General features: G+C 50.0%; 2 protein-coding genes across 3 annotated transcripts in view; one reads left to right on the top strand and one right to left on the bottom strand.

Annotated features, from left to right (window-relative positions):
* LOC149359963 (uncharacterized) overlaps positions 1–21,765 on the bottom strand; it is a 262,381-nt gene extending 240,616 nt beyond the window's left edge. For both annotated transcript variants that reach the window (XM_089572064.1, XM_089572063.1), the window contains exon 1: positions 21,571–21,765. In XM_089572064.1, the coding sequence (XP_089428190.1) occupies positions 21,571–21,616 (46 nt within the window). In that variant the 5' untranslated portion in view covers positions 21,617–21,765. The remainder of the gene's footprint in view (positions 1–21,570) is intronic.
* On the top strand, positions 15,523–17,778 carry LOC149359964 (uncharacterized; the record flags this gene model as incomplete). Its single annotated transcript, XM_089575296.1, has 1 exon — positions 15,523–17,778. A coding segment is annotated over one exon (2,256 nt), but the record flags the coding sequence as incomplete, so codon positions are not given.
* Positions 21,766–25,405: the final 3,640 nt, after the last annotated feature.

Here is a 25,405-nt window from a genome sequence, read left to right as displayed (position 1 = left end):
GCTCAGCTTATAATGTTCCGTGATCTCGTGGTATGAAATTAGGCTATCTTTCATGGCTATGCGGGAGGGCTGCTCTGCGGCCGCCCGGTGATAGAGAGCTAGTGACGTTGTAGCGTGAGTGACGCTATACCAGGAGCGAGAGACGGGCTACCAACTCGGCTCGTCGGGTAACGGCGGCCGCTTGCCGCTGTGCGCCGCGCTCCTCCCGCTAGAGGCACTAGTGAAGTTATGGCGTGACGCCATACCAGGAGCGAGAGACGGGCTACCCACTCGGCTCGTCGGGTAACGGCGGCCGCTTGCCGCTGTGCGCCGCGCTCCTCCCACTAGAGGCACTAGTGAAGTTATGGCGTGACGCCATACCAGGAGCGAGAGACGGGCTACCCACTCGGCTCGTCGGGTAACGGCGGCCGCTTGCCGCTGTGCGCCGCGCTCCTCCCACTAGAGGCACTAGTGAAGTTATGGCGTGACGCCATACCAGGAGCGAGAGACGGGCTACCAACTCGGCTCGTCGGGTAACGGCGGCCGCTTGCCGCTGTGCGCCGCGCTCCTCCCACTAGAGGCACTAGTGAAGTTATGGCGTGACGCCATACCAGGAGCGAGAGACGGGCTACCCACTCGGCTCGTCGGGTAACGGCGGCCGCTTGCCGCTGTGCGCCGCGCTCCTCCCACTAGAGGCACTAGTGAAGTTATGGCGTGACGCCATACCAGGAGCGAGAGACGGGCTACCAACTCGGCTCGTCGGGTAACGGCGGCCGCTTGCCGCTGTGCGCCGCGCTCCTCCCACTAGAGGCACTAGTGAAGTTATGGCGTGACGCCATACCAGGAGCGAGAGACGGGCTACCCACTCGGCTCGTCGGGTAACGGCGGCCGCTTGCCGCTGTGCGCCGCGCTCCTCCCACTAGAGGCACTAGTGAAGTTATGGCGTGACGCCATACCAGGAGCGAGAGACGGGCTACCAACTCGGCTCGTCGGGTAACGGCGGCCGCTTGCCGCTGTGCGCCGCGCTCCTCCCACTAGAGGCACTAGTGAAGTTATGGCGTGACGCCATACCAGGAGCGAGAGACGGGCTACCCACTCGGCTCGTCGGGTAACGGCGGCCGCTTGCCGCTGTGCGCCGCGCTCCTCCCACTAGAGGCACTAGTGAAGTTATGGCGTGACGCCATACCAGGAGCGAGAGACGGGCTACCCACTCGGCTCGTCGGGTAACGGCGGCCGCTTGCCGCTGTGCGCCGCGCTCCTCCCACTAGAGGCACTAGTGAAGTTATGGCGTGACGCCATACCAGGAGCGAGAGACGGGCTACCAACTCGGCTCGTCGGGTAACGGCGGCCGCTTGCCGCTGTGCGCCGCGCTCCTCCCACTAGAGGCACTAGTGAAGTTATGGCGTGACGCCATACCAGGAGCGAGAGACGGGCTACCCACTCGGCTCGTCGGGTAACGGCGGCCGCTTGCCGCTGTGCGCCGCGCTCCTCCCACTAGAGGCACTAGTGAAGTTATGGCGTGACGCCATACCAGGAGCGAGAGACGGGCTACCCACTCGGCTCGTCGGGTAACGGCGGCCCATGGAGGAAGGAAAACTAAGGAGAGGCCCTTCGTATTCCCAATGCATTGGCAAGAATGTGGCGGAAGTGACGTCAAAATTTAGACTGAAAAAGTCGGGCCACTAGCAACGTTGTCGTTGTTGCTAAGAAAACTCGGGCCACTAGCAACGGCGTACGGCGTCGTTAGCGTCGTTGTTGCTAGGGGCCCGAGTGTTTCTCGGTGGCGGTGGACGGGCTTTCGGCACGGTGTGTTCGGCCTTGCGTGTTAAAGTCTACATGCCTGGCGTCGTGACGTTACGCACGCATCTAGGATTGCTTTTAAATGCGGCAAATGACCGCTCATTTGATATTTTGTTCGTCAAACTTGGTGTCGTTACGCGGAGCGATCGAAGCATTGAAATGAATCTCGCGAAAAGGTGGCACTCCGGAACCGCGCTTCGACACGCGAAGAAGCGTTGATTGTTTTGATCAGCGAACTTTCGCACCTCACCAAACAGCACAGAAACATGAAGCCGCTCTCGGCGATGCTGAGCTGCGTTTCGAAGGCCACACGGCGGGCGTACGGTAGTCCGAGGAGGGTGGTGAGCTGACCTATAAGCGGCGCGCAATGTCGTCTTTCTTCGCCTGGCGTCGGAAAAGGTTCACCGCACCTGTGCGCCGGTCTGTGTCTAGGTGCGTGTTTGCTGGGAGGGAGGTGTAGGAGTGTAGCGGCGAGCGGCGCGGTTTTTTTTATAGCTTTCTTTTACGAAGCGCTTGCGAGCCGCGCGCGACACCCGCCCCGTAGCTCGGTGGGGAAAGAAGATAGTGAGGAAAGCCGAGCCAACTTCCGGTTGCGGGGCGGCTTCACAAAAAGTGACGTCAGGGCCTCTCCTTAGTTCTTTCCTTCCTCCATGCGGCGGCCGCTTGCCACTGCGCGCCGCGCTCCTCCCGCTAGAGGCACTTGTGAAGTTATGGCGTGACGCCATACCAGGAGCGAGAGACGGGCTACCCACTCGGCTCGTCGGGTAACGGCGGCCGCTTGCCACTGCGCTCCGCGCTCCTCCCGCTAGAGGCACTAGTGATGTTATGACGTGACGCCATACCAGGAGCGAGAGACGGGCTACCCACTCGGCTCGTCGGGTAAAGGCGGCCGCTTGCCACTGCGCGCCGCGCTCCTCCCGCTAGAGGCGCTGCATATGCAGTATAAAACACCTGCTTTCGCATTCGGCGAGCGCGGCCCTTTCTCTCGCTTCGGCGAGCGCGGCTTCGGCCGCTTATCTGTTTTTTGAGCAGCGTCCGCTCTGACGGACGCAGTTGTTGCTTCGACGCGCGTCTTTTCCTCTCTCTCCTTCCTCTGATCTTTGAACTCTCCTCTATCTGCACGTGGCAGCGGTGGTGGCTTGGCAGGTGGCTTTGGCTTGGCTCGAGCCAGTAGCAGGCCCGTGCAATTTCCTTTTCATCCTTCTCTCAGTCACAACAACAACAACAACAGCGCGGCTTCGGCCGCTTATCTGTTTATTGAGCAGCGTCCGCTCCGGCGGATGCAGTTGTTGCTGCGACGCGCGTCTTTCCTTTCCACTCTCTCCTTCCTCTGATCTTTTAACTCTCCTCTATCTGCACGTGGCAGCGGTGGTGGCTTGGCTCGAGCCAGTAGCAAGCCCGTGCAATTTCCTTTTCATCCTTCTCTCAGTCACAACAACAACAACAACAACAACATCTACCAGGCGGGGTCTGCAGCCTTCTGGCTGCGGTCCGTGTATCTGTTTTTTCAGCCAGTGTCCGTTCCGGCGGATGCGGTTGTTACGACGCGCGTCTTTACTCTCTCTTCTACTCTGTCCTCTTATCTTTCAACTCTCTTCTATCTGCACGTGGCAGCGGTGGTGGGTCTGCTTGAGCCAGTTGGCAGGCCCGTGCACTTTTCCTTTTCAACCTTCTTTCAGTCGCAACCAACCAACCAACCTACCAGGCTTAACCAAAGCAGCCCCCGCCAAATTTGTTTTGAGACGCGCAAGCGCCAGCTCGCGTCTGCACCTCGCGCATGCGCAGACCGGCTCCGGCGTACGCCGGTACGCATAGGCGCAGAGCACGTGCTCCTCGGATGGACCCATGGAGATACGCTTTAAAGTGGACATCGAGGTACGCAAGTATTCCTTGGATTGATCGAAGCCGTCTTGAAAACTTTGACGTATAAAGGCGAGATAGCGCTTTCGTATCTTGTGGTTTAGAGTGATGGAAGCTTTCGTGGCTGATACAGTGCGCGCCTTATCGGTGGAGGACGAGGTACTGTACCGGTCAGCTCTTGGGCGCCGTATAGAAAGAAGGTGCTGGCTACGTGCTTTGGTGGGCGCACACACAACCTTTGATGAAATCAGTGTGAGTAGGTAGAGTTATTTTCAACTCCCGCCTCTGGGATATGCGAATTCCTGGCCATCAAAGAAGCCCCACAGGAGAAATTGGCGATAAGCAGAGAGGTGCGATGGCGGGACCTGACATCTTCATCTCTTCCCGCAGACGTGCGAGACTTCGGCTGGCTGTGGCGCTGGCGGGCCCTGCCTACGAAAGAGCGCCTGGCGGCTTGGGGCGCGGCCCCCTCCTCCCGATGTCCACAGTGCGGACTTGTAGAGACCTTGCCACACGCGATCTTTGAGTGTTCGGTAGCTAGGACATTTTGGGTCCTTATGTCGCGAATGTTCGGAGCGACCCTTGGCCCCAATTCACGGTTCCGCGACCCTTTTGTGCGTATGCTTCTTTGTGTCGGGGCGTTCGTACTGTGGCGCCAGAGAGGTGCAGCGGCTTTACAAGGACGGCCGCAGAGGGCCATGTACCCCATGTTGCGGCGGGTGCGTGCGCGCATGTTCGCCCAGGCGTGCGTGGACCTCGTGTCACTGGAGGAGCACCAGTTCCTTCGGCGCTGGTCTACCCGCTTCATCGTCGTAGGCAGGGGCCGTGTTACGGTGCGGTCCCTGCCGTATTAAGTGTTCAGTAAGGCATGTTGACGGGCTAGTTTGTTATTCATCTTGAAATTTGGGAAGAAACCCACCTAGGCGCAAGTGATTTCACGACACAAAAAGACACGAGGAGACAACGGACCTGTCTGTTGTCTCCTCGTCTCTTTTGTGTCGTGAAATCATTTGCGCCTAGGTGGTTTTTTTCCCAAATTTCAAGTATTAAGTGTGGCGCGCGTGTGTGGCGCGCGTGTGTGGCGCGCGTGTGCGGTGCGCGTTGTTGGTGCGCGGGTTTTTGCGAGCGGGTTTTTGTGCGCGGTTTTCAACCCGGCGTGCTTCCCCCGCGTATGGACCCACTAGATCTTTCTTGGGCACTTTTTGTTTCTGGACACTTACGTTCCCTGTGAGTGTGTGTGCATAGGGCGACATCAGTTGCCGCAATGTATCTTTGTTTTTGTAGAAAGACAGATGTCCCTTTTTGATCGTGAGTTCAAATAAACTTCTCTTTTACCTGCTCTGTCACACTCCTGTGTTCAGCTTACGAAGCGTTGCTAAAATTGCTCGCTCGCAGGTCGTGATACTTTTTCTTCCGTAACACGCTATGCTAGAGTATACTTTACGGTGGCGTGCACAGGGTCATGTCATTTGTTGTTGTTTTTTTTAACCTTAACTCCTGAATAAAATGGTTGGTTGGTTGGTTTATGGGGTTTAACGTCCCAAAGCGACTAAGGCTATGAGAGACGCTGTAGTGGAGGGCTCCGGAAATTTCGACTACCTGGGGTGCTTTAACGTGCACTGACATCGCACAGTACACGGGCCTCTAGAATTTCTCCTCCAAAAAAATTCAACCGCCACGGCCGGGATCGAACCCGCGTCTTTCGGGTCAGCAGCCGAGCACCATATCCACTGAGCCACCGCGGCGGCCCCCTGAATAAGAGATATGCGAGTTGTGAGCCACCGCACGCGAGCGTGGAGTGCTAGCCTTCGGTCCCAAGGGCGGAGATGAGCAGTGGAAGTAGAAATTAAAACATGGCCGGGCCACTCACGCGTGCTTTACATCATGGCGCAGGGGCGCGAGTGTGTGTGTAAAGTTCGTTAGGCTGTGTCGTGCGTATGGACCCACTAGAACTTTCTTGGACACTCTTTGTTTTAAGGCGAAAGACTTTAATGCGTCATACTGTCGTTAGCAGACGCGTCGGAAGATTCGTCCGCCTTTCGGCGTCACTGCTTAAAAGGCTCAATGTTCCAGCATGAAAAATTACGAGGAACTTTAGCGGCTAAAGTGGTGAAAAGCGAAAGCCTGAGGGCTGCATTCTGCTACGCGATTGTTCACTTTACATTTTGTTGGTGCATTAATTAACTGCCAATTAATGACGCTTAAGCTTCGCCTTTAGGAGTGGAACGCGACAGCGTGTTGTAGCGCTGCCACGGAGTGTTTGTATGGATCGGTTCCTTACGGGCTGATCCAAACATACCTCCTGTTCATTCGTAATAAATGTTTTCACCACCACCACCACCCACGGAGTCCATTGAACGCCACCACCCGTTCGGCGCCAACCCTTGCCCTTTGAACTCAACGCATTTTAAGGAAAGTAAATGGCGCAGTAATTCTCTGTCGTCTCAGTGGACACCTGAGCCGCACTGTACAGGAAGGGAGGAAGTGGAGTGAAAGAAGAAAGAGGGGCCGTAATGAAGAAAATGAAAATTGTATTTGAGGAAAGGAAATTACGCATTAACTGTCTCACATATCTCGGTAGACACTAGTCGAAAATTGTATTTGAAGAAAGAAAGTTGCGCAGTAACTGTCTCACATATTTCGGTGGACACCCGTCAAAATTCGCGCGTGGTGACATCACGACAATTTGGAGCAATCTGAAACGCGGACAAATACGCCTTGCTCGTCAGTAAATTGGTTTTTGAGGAAAGGAAATGTATCTGTCTCGCATATCTCGGTGCACACCTGAACCTCGCCGTAACGGGAAGGGAGGAAGATGGGAGTGAACGAAGACACCGTATTCACTAGACGCACCTTTGTTTATTCCAAACCATCGAGCTGGCATAGCGGAGTGGTAGCGTGCTCGACTCGCACTCCGGAGACCGGGGTTCGATTCCGAAGCTCGGCCAATTTCTTACTCAGTTTTATTTATTTATCTGGTCTGACTAGAAAGGTTAAGTGGACTTATTGGTTAAGTAAGCAATTAACTATACTCTAACTTACTTGGAGCATCACTATACGATCCCTTTAATTAGTTGCATGGTTAGTAGCCAAAGTACAATTGGCCCCGTTTGAAATTCGCGCACTGTGACGTTACGACCGTTTCGACCAACTGAAAAGCGTGACATTTCTTGTCGACAGCTCCTGCTTACAACGATGAGGCATTAAAGGCTTCCGCCTTAATAAAGGCGCATCTAGTGAATGCATGGGCTTCATAAATAAAATAAAAGGAGTAAAGTGAAGAAAAGGAAAATAAAAATAAGAAAATAAACAAAAATAAAAAATGAAAATAAGATGTAAAAATAAAAAACAATAAAACTAAGAAAAGGAGCAAAAAATAAATAAAGAACAAGATATGAAAAATAAAAAAGTAAATAATAGCAAACAGTGGCCAGGAAACGCTTTCGCCTTGCAGCACTTTAGAGAGCCAAAGTGCCCCCTGATTTTTTTGGACGTTCCCTGTGAGTGTGTGTGCATAGGGCGACATCAGTTGCCGCAATGTATCTTTGTTTTTGTAGAGGGACGGATGTCCCTTTTTGATCGAGAGTCCAAATAAACTTCTCTTATGTGTGCTGACATCCCCGTTATGCTTATAAACTTGTAGAGGCACCCGGTGAACGAAAGCCTGCATGACAAGTTTTGTATACCACACGACGTTCTGTACACTAGATCAGGTTTGGTTTGGTTTGGTTGATGGGGTTTAACGTCCCAAAGCGACTAAGGCTATGAGAGACGCCGTAGTGGAGGGCTCCTGAAATTTCGACCACCTGCGGTTCTTTAACGTGCACTGACATCGCACAGTACACGGGCCTCTAGAATTTCTCCTCCAAAGAAATTCCAGCCACCGCGGCCGGGATCGAACCCGCGTCTTTTGGGTCAGCAGCCGAGCACCATAACCACTGAGCCACCGCGGCGGCTGTACACTAGATCAGTTAAAACATTGTAGACTAATCCAAGCCACGACCTGAATGACTTTTATTTATTAATGCTTCTGGTATTGTTCGCCCACGGCCAACGCCGGCGACGACGACACCGGCTTCTATGCGACACGGGGCCCCTCACGCTATCGCGTTAATACGGATTACAAAAATCGAGGGGTGTACTGGGACAGCATATGAAGTACAGCCTTTGTCAGAAGTTTAGAGCCCAGGGGGTTTGCTTCTGGGCCACACTGCTTTGCCCGTAATGCGTCCTCAGCGTCACAAATCTCCTGAAGGCAAGAAGATTTTTGGTCCCCCTCCCTCCGATGCCTAGGACTTCCACGACTGCTACAGGAGCGCCACAATAATGCTTAGAAGCAAACCCCCTGGGCTCTAAACTTTTGACAAAGGCTGTACGTATACAACGCTGTCGTCTTCTGTCTGGAGCGCGTAGCCAGTAGAAGGACGAACACGGCGTACTGACTAGTCCCAGTTCTAAATTCAGTGTTTCTAATCCTAAATCATTACTAGTCCCACTACGATAAAAGCCAGTGGCCTGTTTGTGTGTGTGTCTACTCACAGATGACATTAAAAACCCCATTGATGGCAAAAATAGGGTGACGTCATCCAGCGGCCGTATGACGCACACAGCGAGCTGAGCATCGCCACTTCAGGCAATACTATACATGCCGTTTGCCTACATATACTCGCCACTGGCCGACCTCCATTCGGAACCAGTTTTCCCGACATCCGTACCAAATTTGGGACGACATATGCACCTTCAATTGTGTGCCTTCCCAGGCTTTCGTATCAAAGTTGTTATGCCGCCGTTCGTCGTTTATAGCATCCCAGGTTGTGTCGTTCGCGCATGGTGTCGAACAACTCATCGCCTGAAATAAACTCGGCTCGCAAACGTTTTGCGATGCGTAATAACTTTTTACTACCTAAGGTCAGAACTAACTACGGCAAACAATGCCTTCATTTTTCATCCGTATCATTTTGGAATTCTTTGAACATAGACGTCAAACAAACTAATACGCTTTCTTTATTCAAGGTCAAACTAAAGCTTTTCCTTCTTAATTTGTGATATTTTTGTTATGTTATTGATTCTATGTATCGCGGCATCTGTGTTTTATTTTTACATTATCGTGCATTACATTGTTTGTATTTAAATATTTCAGTAACTAATATTACATTATGTGCCCATATTTATTCTGTTTCGTCGCTAATTAATGTGTTGTGTATTTTATATTATGTTGCATATTGAAATTTATTTTCATGGGAGGTCCCACCCGCGGTCTTGTACCATGGGACCTCTCGCTGTATACAATTGTAACATTTATTGTACTACTCAATAAACTTTCAACTTTCAACTTTCAACTTTCAACCAAGCGTCTACGTCTTGCTGGTATAGTTCGGTTGACTACGGTTTAACGTCCCAAAGCAACTCAGGCTATGAGGGACGCCGTAGTGAAGGGCTCCGGAAATTTCGACCACCTGGGGTTCTTTAACGTGCACTGGCATCGCACAGCACACGGGCCTCTAGAATTTCGCCTTCATCGAAATTCGACCGCCGCGGCCGGGATCGATCCCGCGTCTTTCGGGTCAGCAGCCGAGCGCCGTAACCACTGAGCCACCGCGGCGGGACTTGCGTCCACGACATGCAAACTGGGCCGACCTCGTCGCAGTGCAGCGAGAGGGTTAGAATTTTTCGGTCTGGTGCGCAATCAATACGCGAACAAATAAACACGTAGAGAAGAACTTCAGCGAATGTATAAAAATTACGCGTAAAAAATGCAGCCAGGAACAGCAACGCAGCCGCATTCGCACACGCAAGCAGTCTTAAGTGGCGCTGCCAAATTTTTCTTCAAGTAACCTATTCTTGCTTCTCTCTCTTTTTTTTCAGTTCATCTTCTTTTTCTATTTTCGCAAAATCACTTACAATATTTAATGCCTTTGAAGTTTCCCTGTGGGCCTAACTGCCTTCTTGGGTATGCGCCATTCTCTGAAGGCACAATACAACGACAACAAATGTCGCGCTTTTGTAATGTTTTTCGACAAGGATCTAATGATACGGCTTCGGCCATCAGCAGTTGCTACCATACTGTGCTTCCCCGTCGACTTGCCTGTTTTTTTTTTTTTCCCCGTGTGGACCTCGGTCCATACTTCCGGGATGCTTTCCGTGGTGTCGTTGAGTTAAGAGACATTGGCTCTAACGGACAGTTTCAGGTGCCGCATGTTTGGATGGCGACATGCAGGACAGCCGTAACAAAGGCCAAGGTAGTCACCTCCGTAGAATTGAAATTAAACAAACCGCTGTTGGCGCGCCATTGCCGCGTCTCGAAGAAGCTAAAATTTCTAAGACTTCCTGAACATCTGGATTATGTATAGAAATGAGACGCCCTCTGATCTCTCGGTAATATAACGTGAGTCACGGCCGAGAACTGTAGGGTCTCCTAAATGGAACGGATGCGGGCTTTGAACCGTTATGTGCTGCTGACACTTGCTAAAGGCGGCACTGTTAGAGATGGTTAGAGATGGTTATGGCCCCCTCGAGGAGTCAGAGGGAGGGAGAGACAGCTTGACGCGAGTAGCGGCGCCTACTGCCTTTCTCAGCGCCGCCAACCGCTTAAAGAAATTTCGTGCTTGCTTTTTCGACAAGATCGTACTCACGCGTCGACAGCTTGATTAATCTGCTACTGCCTTCGGTCTGCCGTGATCGCCTGTCCCCTCTTCCCCCCAATCTGTCTGAATGGACTCCTTATCGCAATGGTCATCGTGAAGGGAGCTGGGTCGGGCGTTGGCAGTGGCACTATGCCACGCCGTTTTCATTACCCTGTGCGGTATCGACCTTCTCCCTTTCTTTGGCGTTTTTGCTCAAACAGTGGTGTATGACGTTCTGTGTTAGATGGTGTAGCCCAGGAGCAAATAGTGTATAATATGGTGTGTTCCGTGAGCAGCTATGCGCGCTATTGGTGATCAGTCCCTCGAAAGTAAAGGAATCTAGAGAAGAGGGGAGATGGCGAATAAGTCACTGAATTGCGCTATAGAACCCACTGAAGTCCAAGAAAAAGCAATAGCACCCTGTAAGGCGGAGAATTTATGTCGTTTGTGATGAGTGACATTAGCCTGAGTTGACATCCTTGCCTGCGTCGTTGTCACATGAATAAAGCTAGAGTGGCATCTCTAAACGTTTCTAGTGAGGATTCAGCTGTAAGCTCAGCGGCGGCGGATCGCTGTGCGCGCTGCCTAAGTCTAAACCCATGTCCTCTTCCGTTCGGCACTGCGTGTTCCGTCTGCGGTCGCCTATGGTTGAAACAACGCAGCAACTGCGCGCAAAAATTGCATCAGCGAAAAGCTGAAACGTGGGCCAATTTTTCCTATTCTATTTGAAAGGAATTCATAGTGCACTCGCCCAAAGGCTCTTACCAGGCTAATTTGCCCAATTGTTAATCACTCTTGAGAGTGAGTCATATCAGTTAAACTGCGCACGCAATATCGAGGCTTGACCGTATTGATTGACCTTTCAAGCTGCACGTTCGGTGAGGTAAAAAAAAATTAAAATTGGTTTGATGAAAGGAATTGGCGCAAAATCTGCCACACATATCTCTAGGGACACCTGAACCGTGCCGTAAGGGAAGGGAGGAAGGTGGGAGTGAAAGTAGAAAGAGAGAAAGAGGGGCCGTAGTGGAGGGCTTCGGAATAATTTCGATCTCCTGGGGCTTTAACGTAAATACGAGGTCTGTTAGAAAAGTATCCGACCTTTAGCCGAAGAAAAAAAACTGGCATAACTGGAGCGTTGGAAACCTAATCACCTTCAAAGTAGTCTCCTTGGGACTCCACATACTTCTGCCAGAGGTGCTGCCATTGTTGGAAGTATTGCGAAAAGGCCCCTTTCGGAATGGAGTTTAGCTCAGCTGTCGTTGCAGCCATAATGGCCTCTCTTGTCTGAAATCGCACTCCTTTCAATGGCCTCTTGATTTTGGGAAACAGCCAGAAGTCACAGGAGGCCATATCAGGAGAGTAAGGAGTCTGCTGAACTACAGCAGTCTGGTTTTTAGCGAAAAAGTGTGAATTTAGTGCGAGGAATGTGCAAGAGCATTGCCATGATGGATGCGCCAATTTCCTGTTGACCTCAACCTCGGCCTCTTGCGCCGCACAGCATCACGCAGGCGACGGAGGACATCCCTGTAGTATTCTTTTGGTCAATGTTTACTTTGTGGGGTGCGTACGCGTGGTGTGCCACACAGAGGGAGTCAAAGAAAGCAGTCAGCATCACTCTGACATTGCTGCGCACTTGGCGGGCCTTCTTTGGCCTTGGCGACATGGAATGCTTCCACTGTGACGACCGGGATTTGGTTTCCGGGTCGTACCTGTACACCCAAGACTCGTCACCAGCGATTACGGTGTTGATGAAGTCGGGGTCACTGTTTGTGGAATCCAGCATATCCTGTGAGACTTCAACACGAAGCTGCTTTTGCTCCATCGTGAGCAGCTTCGGCGCGAATTTCGCCGCATTCTTCTCCATGGCCAAATCTTCGGTGGTAATGGAATGTGCAGAAAAATTGATGGTGTCTACCTCTTCCACAATTTCTCGGGTAGTCACACGACGGTCCCGCATCACCACAGCGTTCACTTCGGCAATGACCTGGTCATTTCGGCAAGTTGATGGCCGACCGGAGCGTGGCTCTCTCTGCACCGATGTGCGGCCGTCTTTAAACCAATTGTACGACTGCTTAATCTGTGTGCTGCTCATAGCATTGTCACTGAAAGCCGCCTGAATATTCCGAATGGTTTCCACTTGGCTGTCGCCTTGTTTCTGGCAAAATTTGATGCAGTAGCGCTGCTCCTGTCGCTCCGCCATTTTCCTTGCAATAAAAAACCGACAAGAGCACTGCGCACTGCCTCACTCAAACGCTGCGTGCCAGTGACTGACGCTATCGGCAGGCGAGAAAAAGTTCGTGCATGCGCGCGAAGGTTCAAGGTAGGCTGGTGCAAGCGTGTTTCTTTCAAATCCATCAGGTGTTCGTAAAAAAAAAAATAAAGTCGGATACTTTTCTAACAGACCTCGTATATTGATGTCGCACAGCACACTGTGGGCAGCTAAAGTAAACAGTACAAACTGTAGCCGATTAAATAGGAATTTTTCGAAAATCTTATAGTCTACATTAGAAACCGTGATAGGTCTGTTGCCACGCACAAATAGAAGTTTTTTTTAACATCGCTTTTTGCAGTTAAAATTGCGGCTTTTCTGAAATGAATGTGGTAGAATTCCAACATTAGTACTGGTGGTGGAAACCTGGAGTAGAGCAGCGGATAAGACAGATTTAAATGCCTTGTAAAATTGGCCCGAAAGGTCGTGCAGGCCTAGGAATTTCGAAAACCGACAGGGGATGGTGGCATCATCAAAGGCTCCTAAGGTTAAATGGTCACTATTGCAATGAACTCATGCCGTGAAAGAAGCTTTACAAGCGCTGTTGCCATCTTTCGTCGTCCTGTGTAATCTGCGTTCTCTCTCTTGTATATTCCGATGCGCTCGTTCGCTCTGTTACGCAGAGGCCGGCGCCGAGGTACGCCGCTAAACGGAGGAACAGGCACCTAAAAGCTGTGCTCTAAAAAAATATCGAGCATCATGCAGGAACCCTCCCTCCCACCCATTTCGAAGGGGGGCCTCTAACCGTCCGTTCATAGGTCGATCCATCCGTCCGTTCGTTCGTCCGTGCATCCGTCCGTCCGTGTCCCATCCATCCATCCATCCATCCATCCATCCATCCATCCATCCATCCATCCATCCATCCATCCATCCATCCATCCATCCATCCATCCATCCATCCATCCATCCATCCATCCATCCATCCATCCATCCATCCATCCATCCATCCATCCATCCATCCATCCATCCATCCATCCATCCATCCATCCATCCATCCATCCATCCATCCATCCATCCATCCATCCATCCATCCATCCATCCATCCATCCATCCATCCATCCATCCATCCATCCATCCATCCATCCATCCATCCATCCATCCATCCATCCATCCATCCATCCATCCATCCATCCATCCATCCATCCATCCATCCATCCATCCATCCATCCATCCATCCATCCATCCATCCATCCATCCATCCATCCATCCATCCATCCATCCATCCATCCATCCATCCATCCATCCATCCATCCATCCATCCATCCATCCATCCATCCATCCATCCATCCATCCATCCATCCATCCATCCATCCATCCATCCATCCATCCATCCATCCATCCATCCATCCATCCATCCATCCATCCATCCATCCATCCATCCATCCATCCATCCATCCATCCATCCATCCATCCATCCATCCATCCATCCATCCATCCATCCATCCATCCATCCATCCATCCATCCATCCATCCATCCATCCATCCATCCATCCATCCATCCATCCATCCATCCATCCATCCATCCATCCATCCATCCATCCATCCATCCATCCATCCATCCATCCATCCATCCATCCATCCATCCATCCATCCATCCATCCATCCATCCATCCATCCATCCATCCATCCATCCATCCATCCATCCATCCATCCATCCATCCATCCATCCATCCATCCATCCATCCATCCATCCATCCATCCATCCATCCATCCATCCATCCATCCATCCATCCATCCATCCATCCATCCATCCATCCATCCATCCATCCATCCATCCATCCATCCATCCATCCATCCATCCATCCATCCATCCATCCATCCATCCATCCATCCATCCATCCATCCATCCATCCATCCATCCATCCATCCATCCATCCATCCATCCATCCATCCATCCATCCATCCATCCATCCATCCATCCATCCATCCATCCATCCATCCATCCATCCATCCATCCATCCATCCATCCATCCATCCATCCATCCATCCATCCATCCATCCATCCATCCATCCATCCATCCATCCATCCATCCATCCATCCATCCATCCATCCATCCATCCATCCATCCATCCATCCATCCATCCATCCATCCATCCATCCATCCATCCATCCATCCATCCATCCATCCATCCATCCATCCATCCATCCATCCATCCATCCATCCATCCATCCATCCATCCATCCATCCATCCATCCATCCATCCATCCATCCATCCATCCATCCATCCATCCATCCATCCATCCATCCATCCATCCATCCATCCATCCATCCATCCATCCATCCATCCATCCATCCATCCATCCATCCATCCATCCATCCATCCATCCATCCATCCATCCATCCATCCATCCATCCATCCATCCATCCATCCATCCATCCATCCATCCATCCATCCATCCATCCATCCATCCATCCATCCATCCATCCATCCATCCATCCATCCATCCATCCATCCATCCATCCATCCATCCATCCATCCATCCATCCATCCATCCATCCATCCATCCATCCATCCATCCATCCATCCATCCATCCATCCATCCATCCATCCATCCATCCATCCATCCATCCATCCATCCATCCATCCATCCATCCATCCATCCATCCATCCATCCATCCATCCATCCATCCATCCATCCATCCATCCATCCATCCATCCATCCATCCATCCATCCATCCATCCATCCATCCATCCATCCATCCATCCATCCATCCATCCATCCATCCATCCATCCATCCATCCATCCATCCATCCATCCATCCATCCATCCATCCATCCATCCATCCATCCATCCATCCATCCATCCATCCATCCATCCATCCATCCATCCATCCATCCATCCATCCATCCATCCATCCATCCATCCATCCATCCATCCATCCATCCATCCATCCATCCATCCATCCATCCATCCATCCATCCATCCATCCATCCATCCATCCATCCATCCATCCATCCATCCATCCATCCATCCATCCATCCATCCATCCATCCATCCATCCATCCATCCATCCATCCATCCATCCATCCATCCATCCATCCATCCATCCATCCATCCATCCATCCATCCATCCATCCATCCATCCATCCATCCATCCATCCATCCATCCATCCATCCATCCATCCATCCATCCATCCATCCATCCATCCATCCATCCATCCATCCATCCATCCATCCATCCATCCATCCATCCATCCATCCATCCATCCATCCATCCATCCATCCATCCATCCATCCATCCATCCATCCATCCATCCATCCATCCATCCATCCATCCATCCATCCATCCATCCATCCATCCATCCATCCATCCATCCATCCATCCATCCATCCATCCATCCATCCATCCATCCATCCATCCATCCATCCATCCATCCATCCATCCATCCATCCATCCATCCATCCATCCATCCATCCATCCATCCATCCATCCATCCATCCATCCATCCATCCATCCATCCATCCATCCATCCATCCATCCATCCATCCATCCATCCATCCATCCATCCATCCATCCATCCATCCATCCATCCATCCATCCATCCATCCATCCATCCATCCATCCATCCATCCATCCATCCATCCATCCATCCATCCATCCATCCATCCATCCATCCATCCATCCATCCATCCATCCATCCATCCATCCATCCATCCATCCATCCATCCATCCATCCATCCATCCATCCATCCATCCATCCATCCATCCATCCATCCATCCATCCATCCATCCATCCATCCATCCATCCATCCATCCATCCATCCATCCATCCATCCATCCATCCATCCATCCATCCATCCATCCATCCATCCATCCATCCATCCATCCATCCATCCATCCATCCATCCATCCATCCATCCATCCATCCATCCATCCATCCATCCATCCATCCATCCATCCATCCATCCATCCATCCATCCATCCATCCATCCATCCATCCATCCATCCATCCATCCATCCATCCATCCATCCATCCATCCATCCATCCATCCATCCATCCATCCATCCATCCATCCATCCATCCATCCATCCATCCATCCATCCATCCATCCATCCATCCATCCATCCATCCATCCATCCATCCATCCATCCATCCATCCATCCATCCATCCATCCATCCATCCATCCATCCATCCATCCATCCATCCATCCATCCATCCATCCATCCATCCATCCATCCATCCATCCATCCATCCATCCATCCATCCATCCATCCATCCATCCATCCATCCATCCATCCATCCATCCATCCATCCATCCATCCATCCATCCATCCATCCATCCATCCATCCATCCATCCATCCATCCATCCATCCATCCATCCATCCATCCATCCATCCATCCATCCATCCATCCATCCATCCATCCATCCATCCATCCATCCATCCATCCATCCATCCATCCATCCATCCATCCATCCATCCATCCATCCATCCATCCATCCATCCATCCATCCATCCATCCATCCATCCATCCATCCATCCATCCATCCATCCATCCATCCATCCATCCATCCATCCATCCATCCATCCATCCATCCATCCATCCATCCATCCATCCATCCATCCATCCATCCATCCATCCATCCATCCATCCATCCATCCATCCATCCATCCATCCATCCATCCATCCATCCATCCATCCATCCATCCATCCATCCATCCATCCATCCATCCATCCATCCATCCATCCATCCATCCATCCATCCATCCATCCATCCATCCATCCATCCATCCATCCATCCATCCATCCATCCATCCATCCATCCATCCATCCATCCATCCATCCATCCATCCATCCATCCATCCATCCATCCATCCATCCATCCATCCATCCATCCATCCATCCATCCATCCATCCATCCATCCATCCATCCATCCATCCATCCATCCATCCATCCATCCATCCATCCATCCATCCATCCATCCATCCATCCATCCATCCATCCATCCATCCATCCATCCATCCATCCATCCATCCATCCATCCATCCATCCATCCATCCATCCATCCATCCATCCATCCATCCATCCATCCATCCATCCATCCATCCATCCATCCATCCATCCATCCATCCATCCATCCATCCATCCATCCATCCATCCATCCATCCATCCATCCATCCATCCATCCATCCATCCATCCATCCATCCATCCATCCATCCATCCATCCATCCATCCATCCATCCATCCATCCATCCATCCATCCATCCATCCATCCATCCATCCATCCATCCATCCATCCATCCATCCATCCATCCATCCATCCATCCATCCATCCATCCATCCATCCATCCATCCATCCATCCATCCATCCATCCATCCATCCATCCATCCATCCATCCATCCATCCATCCATCCATCCATCCATCCATCCATCCATCCATCCATCCATCCATCCATCCATCCATCCATCCATCCATCCATCCATCCATCCATCCATCCATCCATCCATCCATCCATCCATCCATCCATCCATCCATCCATCCATCCATCCATCCATCCATCCATCCATCCATCCATCCATCCATCCATCCATCCATCCATCCATCCATCCATCCATCCATCCATCCATCCATCCATCCATGGTTTGGTTTATGGGGTTTAACGTCCCAAAGCGACTGAGGCTATGAGAGACGCCGTAGTGAAGGGCTCCGGAAATTTCGACCACCTGGGGTTCTTTATCGTGCACTGACATCGCACAGTACACGGGCCTCTAGAATTTCTCCTCCAAAGAAATTCCAGCCGCCGCGGCCGGGATCGAACCCGCGTCTTTTGGGACAGCAGCCGAGCACCATAGCCACTGAGCCACCGCGGCGGCCCATCCATCCATCCATCCATCCATCCATCCATCCATCCATCCATCCATCCATCCATCCATCCATCCATCCATCCATCCATCCATCCGTCCGTCCGTCCGTCCGTCCGTCCGTCCGTTCGCCTATCCGTCCAACGTCCATGAGCCCGCCCTCTCGGAGGTAGAACGAGCTAGAACTCTCAGTGGTTGGGCGTCATATTGAAAGAGGGCGCTGGGTGTATGTTCTCGCTAGGCTCCCTAAGCCAAGCGACATGTAGGCTCCCTAGTTCTCGCTCATGTTCTCGCTAGTCCTCGTGGGTGGATCAATACGCTTTCAGAAAGATTTGCCGCAAAAAGGCCAGATGGCGCTTCAAAACAATGGCTAATAAAGCCGCTCAATGAAGGGGCTTTAATGGCTAGGAGGGTTTTTAGGTCAGCGAAGATCAAAATAAAATAAACTTTGAGGATGGTAAAAGAAATAGACGCATTGGATGGGGTGACAGAATGAAATGAAAACAATCGCCAGTAGTCTACCAAGCGGGCAAAGAAATCAGAAATGAAAGCCCGCGAGCAGACTGTATCCCGTTTTATTCATTCTCTGAGGCATTTGACACCCAATAGGTTATGCATACTTCCAAGTCAATTTAGTTACTCTTTTTACTATCTGCTCTTAATGGGTCTCTAATGTCTGCAATCGTCCTAATGCATGAGATGTATTAATGGTGTAGCTCCGTCTTGACCTGGGGCACGAAAGAAACGCAAAAAGAAACTTGGCAGCCGTGGAAATCAGCAAAAGAAGACTGAAATGTTCATAAAAATAAGTCAAGAGACACTAGATAAACGCGGAAGTGATAAGAAAAATTCTGGTTAAAGAATTACCCTTAAAATAAACCAAAGCAAAACCGTAGTAAAACATAACTGTCTCAGGAAAGGTGACGGCTGCCATCACACCGACGCAAAGGGAAGCCTACATACACCCATATGATATAACGGAAACGGAGTATATAGAGTCACTGCCATATACGACTCTACCATATACAGGGACACAGCGAGCCCTGTCGGTGGCAGGACGGGCTAGCGCTGTCAGTACTTGAGCGCCATAATGAAAGGGGGCGCTGTCTTCGAGTTTTCGCCTGTGGATCGATACTTTTTCGAGAAAGCTTTGCCGAAAGAAGGCCAGATGGCGCTTTCGCCTCGCGTTTAATAGAGATTTTGACGCCAAAGCGGCATATTTGAACTCGGATATCCAGCTGGCGCTATCGTGCATACCACAGCAGACGGACGCACGCCCTCACACAAACAAAAACGCAAGCTCAAATGTACACTGACATCAAAATACATGGGCATACTCCTTAAAGTTAAGTGCATAAAAGTGCACGCATCCGCTGGAACGGAACCGCGAGCTGCTTTGCAAACCAGAGCACAAATGCTTTTTCTTTTTAACGTGTCAGCTGCAGCAGCAAGAATTTCCAGGAATCTCGTGGTCGGTTCCCGCACGAAATGACGTCAGAACGCAGCAAGTTCACAAGACTCAGTGCTATGGGTGGAGTGGGGGATTCTAATGAGTAGCAGCACCAATGGGTGATAAGGTCCTTTAGTCATATTTTTCATTTTGGTGACGGGACCCATTGCTCATGTCAGCGGACGATGTGATCCATTTACCCATAATCGTTACAGTTAAGTGAAATTGCAACTGCACCGCGGAACACGTTATGTAATCACATGTTTTTTTATACATCCCTGTCACACATTCAACTGACACTGGTACTTGGGCCACAAAACGCGAGTGCCCCTCCAATTCTTCTGTGTTCACCTACGGGCCTAACGATGTTAGTAATTTTTTGACAAGGATACCCATGCTTATTGCGCAACGAACCGGTCGGGCGCCGATATATTGCGAGGAACGCGAAGTGATAGCCCCTAAGAAATGAAATCATTAATTATTACCTATTACGCTTTAGTGTATGCTGGTGAAACATACCGAATGCAGCAACGGATGCTGATTCCTAATTTCGCAAGCAACGTTTGTAGCTTCCATTCAGAACACGAAGTAGACCATGTGTATGCATCAGCCCTTACCGGCCACCTCCGGGTTCAGTCAGAACGAGTAGCATTAGGCGCACATCGGCAAGATTTGGCAGCACTGAAGATTCGCGGGTAATTGTTGATTGAAGGTATATCTGATACTCCGTGTCATATTGAATTGCACGGAACGAACCGATGTAAAGTGATTTTCGGACCCGCGGTCAGACAAACAATTGCAAATGCACACGAGAAAAGCTGGGTGCAAATTGCGCAGAAATGCATTGATATCGATTGCCCATAAAAGCCGGTGTATTCAGTGAAGGCTCTTTTCCTCTTTGTCTACTGCTGCTTCCCCTAGGACCTCCTGTTCTTCCATGCTCCCCGGAATAACATATGAATAATCTATAAAAGATATGTGTGCTGGTAATTGTTATCCAGGTAATCTAGAGTCTGGAAGGACTCAAAAGTGTAGCCCCGAAATCGGACCTGCGACAATTATCCAAGCTTTAGAATTGTCCGCGTACTAATGCTGTATAACGCACTTTTTTCTTCTGTTGTTGATTACTGTTTACTGGTCTGGGGTAACTAGTACATCTTTCACTAACATCTACCGCTTGCATCGTTTACAAAAGAAAGCTGTTAGAAATATTGTGAACGCTCCTCGACTCGAACATTCTGCACCAATTTTTGAAGAACTAGGCATCATCCCACTTCCTCAGTTATACAAAACGTTACTTCGCAAACGATACAAGGCAATCGTCATTAAAAACAACTGTTTTATGTTACAGCTGTCAAGATTACAGTGTAAACATTCTATGCATTCAACTAGAACAAGTTTGAAATGGTTGTTACCTAGGACGCGCACAAATTATGGCTGTCAAATGTTGCGCTTCACTCTCCCACATTTATTAAATGATGAATCGGAGTTGACGAAGAACTGATTGATAACTGTACTACCTCATGCCCTCAATGTTCGAATGTTAATCCATGTTTTTCCTTGTATCAACTTGGTTTTTGTTTTCCTTATGTGTGCCACTACCAAACTGCCTCTGTAGGGCGCGCCGGCCTCGTCAGGCCTCATCACTGGCTTTTTGCCGGTGCACTCAACATCCTGATGATGTTGAATAAAGTATTGATTGATTGATTGGGATTGTGAACTTCGATTTGCCAGTTTTTATGCATTCGGTGCGTATTGGGAAGTCAGTTCACTCACCCCCTTGGGCGTCCAGGCTGAGCTCCTTCCTGGCGTGTGTGAGCATGTTGGGTGGGCGGTTAATCCTCAGAGATTGCGTTCACCACGTCCACTTCCTAGGCGAGAAGGAGGTGAGCTACGGGTCTTCCACGCACCGCGCCGCGGCTCGCATCATGCGCGGCCGCCGCACAGCCGCCACTCGGCCGCTCCCAAGCACAGCGCTGCGAGAAACAAACGAACAAAGAAAAAAAATATTAGAGACATTTGTTGAGGCATTAGTTCCGAAGAATGTTCATCAGCACAAAAAGACTCTTAAAGGTTAATAAAATCGTAAGTCATGGAGCCGAATGTTAGCACCTGACCTACGGTTCCTTGATGTTTCATGTGGGCGTGATAAAAAAAATATCAGTAGTCAACCGCTAACTTTGGTCCTCAAAGTGATGTTGATTAAGTTTCCATGATCCCGCTCCCAGCACAGACAAAGTTTATTGGTTCCGAAAGAGCTAGGGTGCACTCGGATAAAATTCAACATTCTGACAGTTTTCACTGAGATTATAGGACTCTGCGCTTTAGAAGCAAACGTATTGGCTACAAGGATTAGGAATACGCGGGGTCAGCATTTTCATGCTTTACAGGAAAAACTTAGCCAGCTTGCAATGACCAAATAAGACAGTCTAGTTCTCTATCTAATCCCATTCGGGATCTAAACACTCTCTGAGTTTTGAGCAAGGGAAAGCCGCATCACATCCTCATTTTGTAGGTGGACACCATCTCCATTTCAAAGTGCGGCTGAGGTGTCCACGGAAAAGTGAGCCAGTTATGCACTTTTTATTTCCTGAAGAGGACGTGATAGTCAGCGATTCAAAATTGGCAGTGGCTTAGCTTGGCTATGCCAGGATGTACGTAGCGAAAGCAGGCATGCGACACAGCTGGCGAAGCGAGCAGAGGCGAGCAGAACGACGATGGATGGATGGATGGAAAAAACTTTATTGTCAATAAATTGGTGTTCTTGACCCTTACGGGTCACTGGGCGCCGTGGCCGATCCTTGGTCCAGGATGCCGCACTTGACTGCTGCCATCGTGGCTCGGCGCACAAGGAATCGTTGCGCTTCCTCGTCCTCGCTGGCCAGCAAGTGCTCCCACTGCATCACACTCGGGTTTATTCTTGGCTCTAAGTCTGCCTTAGGGCAGGTCCATGTGATATGTTCTAGTGTAGGTTTACCCTGACACCACGGACATTCGTCTGCATATTGTGTAGGGAAAATCTTGTGTAGTTTGTGAAGGTGTGGGTAGGTACCGGTTTGTAGTCTGCGCCAGTCTACCGCCTCCTCTTTGGTGAGCCTTTTGTGTGGGGCTGGGTAGCGTTTCCGCTGACCCTTGTAATGATCGAGTATATCTGAGTACGTGGGGGTAACTGGGTCAAAGGTGCCTGTGGTGCAAAGTGCTGAGTCTGCTCGGTTGACGTATCCTCGAGCTAACTCGTCTGCTGCCACGTTGCCCCTCATCCCCTCATGTCCCGGAACCCACACTATACTATGTTTAGTGTTTTTGTGTCTTCTCGTCGTGTGTAGAATATGATTGGCGATGCTGTCGATCCTGCCTCTTGTGTAGTTTCTACATGCTTGTTTGGAGTCCGTCACTATAGTGAGGTTGTGTCCTGTTGCGTTCCCGTGCGATATTGCGAGAGCAATGGCGGCTTCTTCAGCTGCTTCTATGTTTGGGTTGTTTATCGTTGCGCTGGTTATTTCTTGCCCTCCTTCGTCTGCTACAACGGCGATTGTTTTGCGTTGGTATCGGTACTTTGCTGCGTCCGTGTAGACTACGTTGGGATTGTCGCTGAGTTCCCTGGTGAGTGCTCGGACTCTGGCTTGTCGTCTTTCATGATGTAAATTCGGATCCATGTGTCGTGGTACGAGGCAAGCGGCGTGACGTCATGCCAAACGGCGGCGGCGTCTCCGCGGCGAGGCGCGCGGTGTGACGTCATGACAGATGGCGTGGCGAGCGCGCGGCGTCCGCCAGCTGTGCGGTTGCTAGGCAACGGCTCAAGGTCGGTCTCCGTGCTTCCTCGGAGCACCGCCACAGCGAAATCGCAAGTTCGTGGTCCATGTAGGTTTCGCTACAAAAGCGGCCATTGGAAATTTCGCCAAGATCAGACTATCTCCCACCTACTTTGGAATGCTCAAGAATTACCCGAGAGAATGGAAAGACGCAGAATTGGTGTGGGTAGCGGCTCACTCGTCAAACCCGGGGAACGAGGCAGCCTACGATAAAGCTCGAGGATCCATCAGCTGAGCTGCGGCTGCTAACTTGGACGATGGAATGACAAGAGACGGCCTTAATACCTGTAGCGATATCAGCATTACAGGTTACACAGGCGAATCTTCCCACCTACGCATAAAAACCTAACCAAGGAACAGGAGGTACTGTTAAGTCAACAACAAACTAAAACTCTCCCTAACCCCGCTGTCTTAAGCCATGTTTGCCTGAATAGATTTAAACCGAAGTGCAGCAAAAACGGCGGCTATGCCATCGTAGTCCACATCTCCTGTAACTGTCCGACAGGTCACCCACAAATATTGCTGCAGAGCCTTGCGTGCCCGGTCTCGTGGGAGACTTGCTGCTCATCTGCGACCTGGAAACCCAAAATACAGATCGTGACATGACCCCGAGAGGTCGCCGCTAGTCTCCACTGACGGCCCCCTCGCAAGATCAACAAACCCACTTGTAACTCAAGCCGATAGTAAAAGTTTTCCAATCCAATTTGCTCAAAACCAATAGAGGTTCTAGAATGCGGGTACGATTAGAGTGGGAATTAGGCTGTTTTAATTGTTTCGTGAAAGTCTGCCCTACTGAAGAGCGATTAATAAAGCCCTTCGAGAATTCTACTCGTGGCGTGAAACTTTTGACCTCATTTTTTATACTTGTGTTTTGATGCGTTCTAAGCAGGTTATCTTAAAGACCGATGCTATGTCATGTTCTGTGACATATAAAACGCGAGAAATATGCCAACTGAAGCTCTGGCACTAATACAGAAACTGATACAACCAAGTACGGAGAAGAGTAAGAGGGTATTGGAATGGCTTATTTGAGATATGCGCTCCCTTGGTAGTTGGAGGCGCCGCCTAGTTGCCGGAATTACTAATCTTTTACTAACTCGAAACGCTGCGCAATGTAAAAACCAACCCGTCATGTTCTTGCAAAATTCGGAACAAACTTTTCTTGTTGTGTTTTTGTGTATGCATAATTGCTAATTAGTTCTTGCTCTGCTCCAAAGATGAACTGCTACAAATGTTATGTAACCCACTGCCTTTAAGAAAGTTTCATCCCTTAGCCGTATGGATTTGGGAAATGAAGTGAAATGGGATATTGAAACGACATACGCTGCACCACATTTTACTATATTCACTCCGCGAAGTAATGCTGAATGCGAAAGAATGTGGCGTAAAGTTTTGTTGAAATTTCATTTCGTCTGCTAGAAAAATAAATCTGAATAGCTTAGTGCGTGTGAAGCACAGTCACCTAAGCCACCACATAGCGGCCCCCTAAGCTTTCTTTAAGATAGACTTTAATCGGAAACGTGACAAAACTGCCAAATAAGTCGATATTTTGAAAAGAAAGTGTGGCCCAAGAAGTTCTGGAAATCCAGAAAAGCGCTAGGTGCTATTAAGCAGGGCAAAAAACGAAAAAAAAGTGACAAAAACTGCAAAAACAGAAAAAGAACGTAAGAGCAAAAGCTAAATGAACTCTCCTGATGGTGGAGGCAGAGACACATCTTGGAGACCTTGTGTTTTTTGCGCAGATTACTTCGTGTCGTGTTTTCGTGAAGTGGCCTCGTTTAAAAAGCGGCTCTAAATTA

This window comes from Amblyomma mixtum, chromosome 2 (assembly GCF_055824585.1).
Source record: "Amblyomma mixtum isolate Tamu chromosome 2, ASM5582458v1, whole genome shotgun sequence".
Lineage (NCBI taxonomy): Eukaryota > Metazoa > Arthropoda > Arachnida > Ixodida > Ixodidae > Amblyomma > Amblyomma mixtum.
The sequence above is the reverse complement of the archived record's forward strand: the minus strand, read 5'-3'. Positions and strand labels throughout refer to the sequence as shown.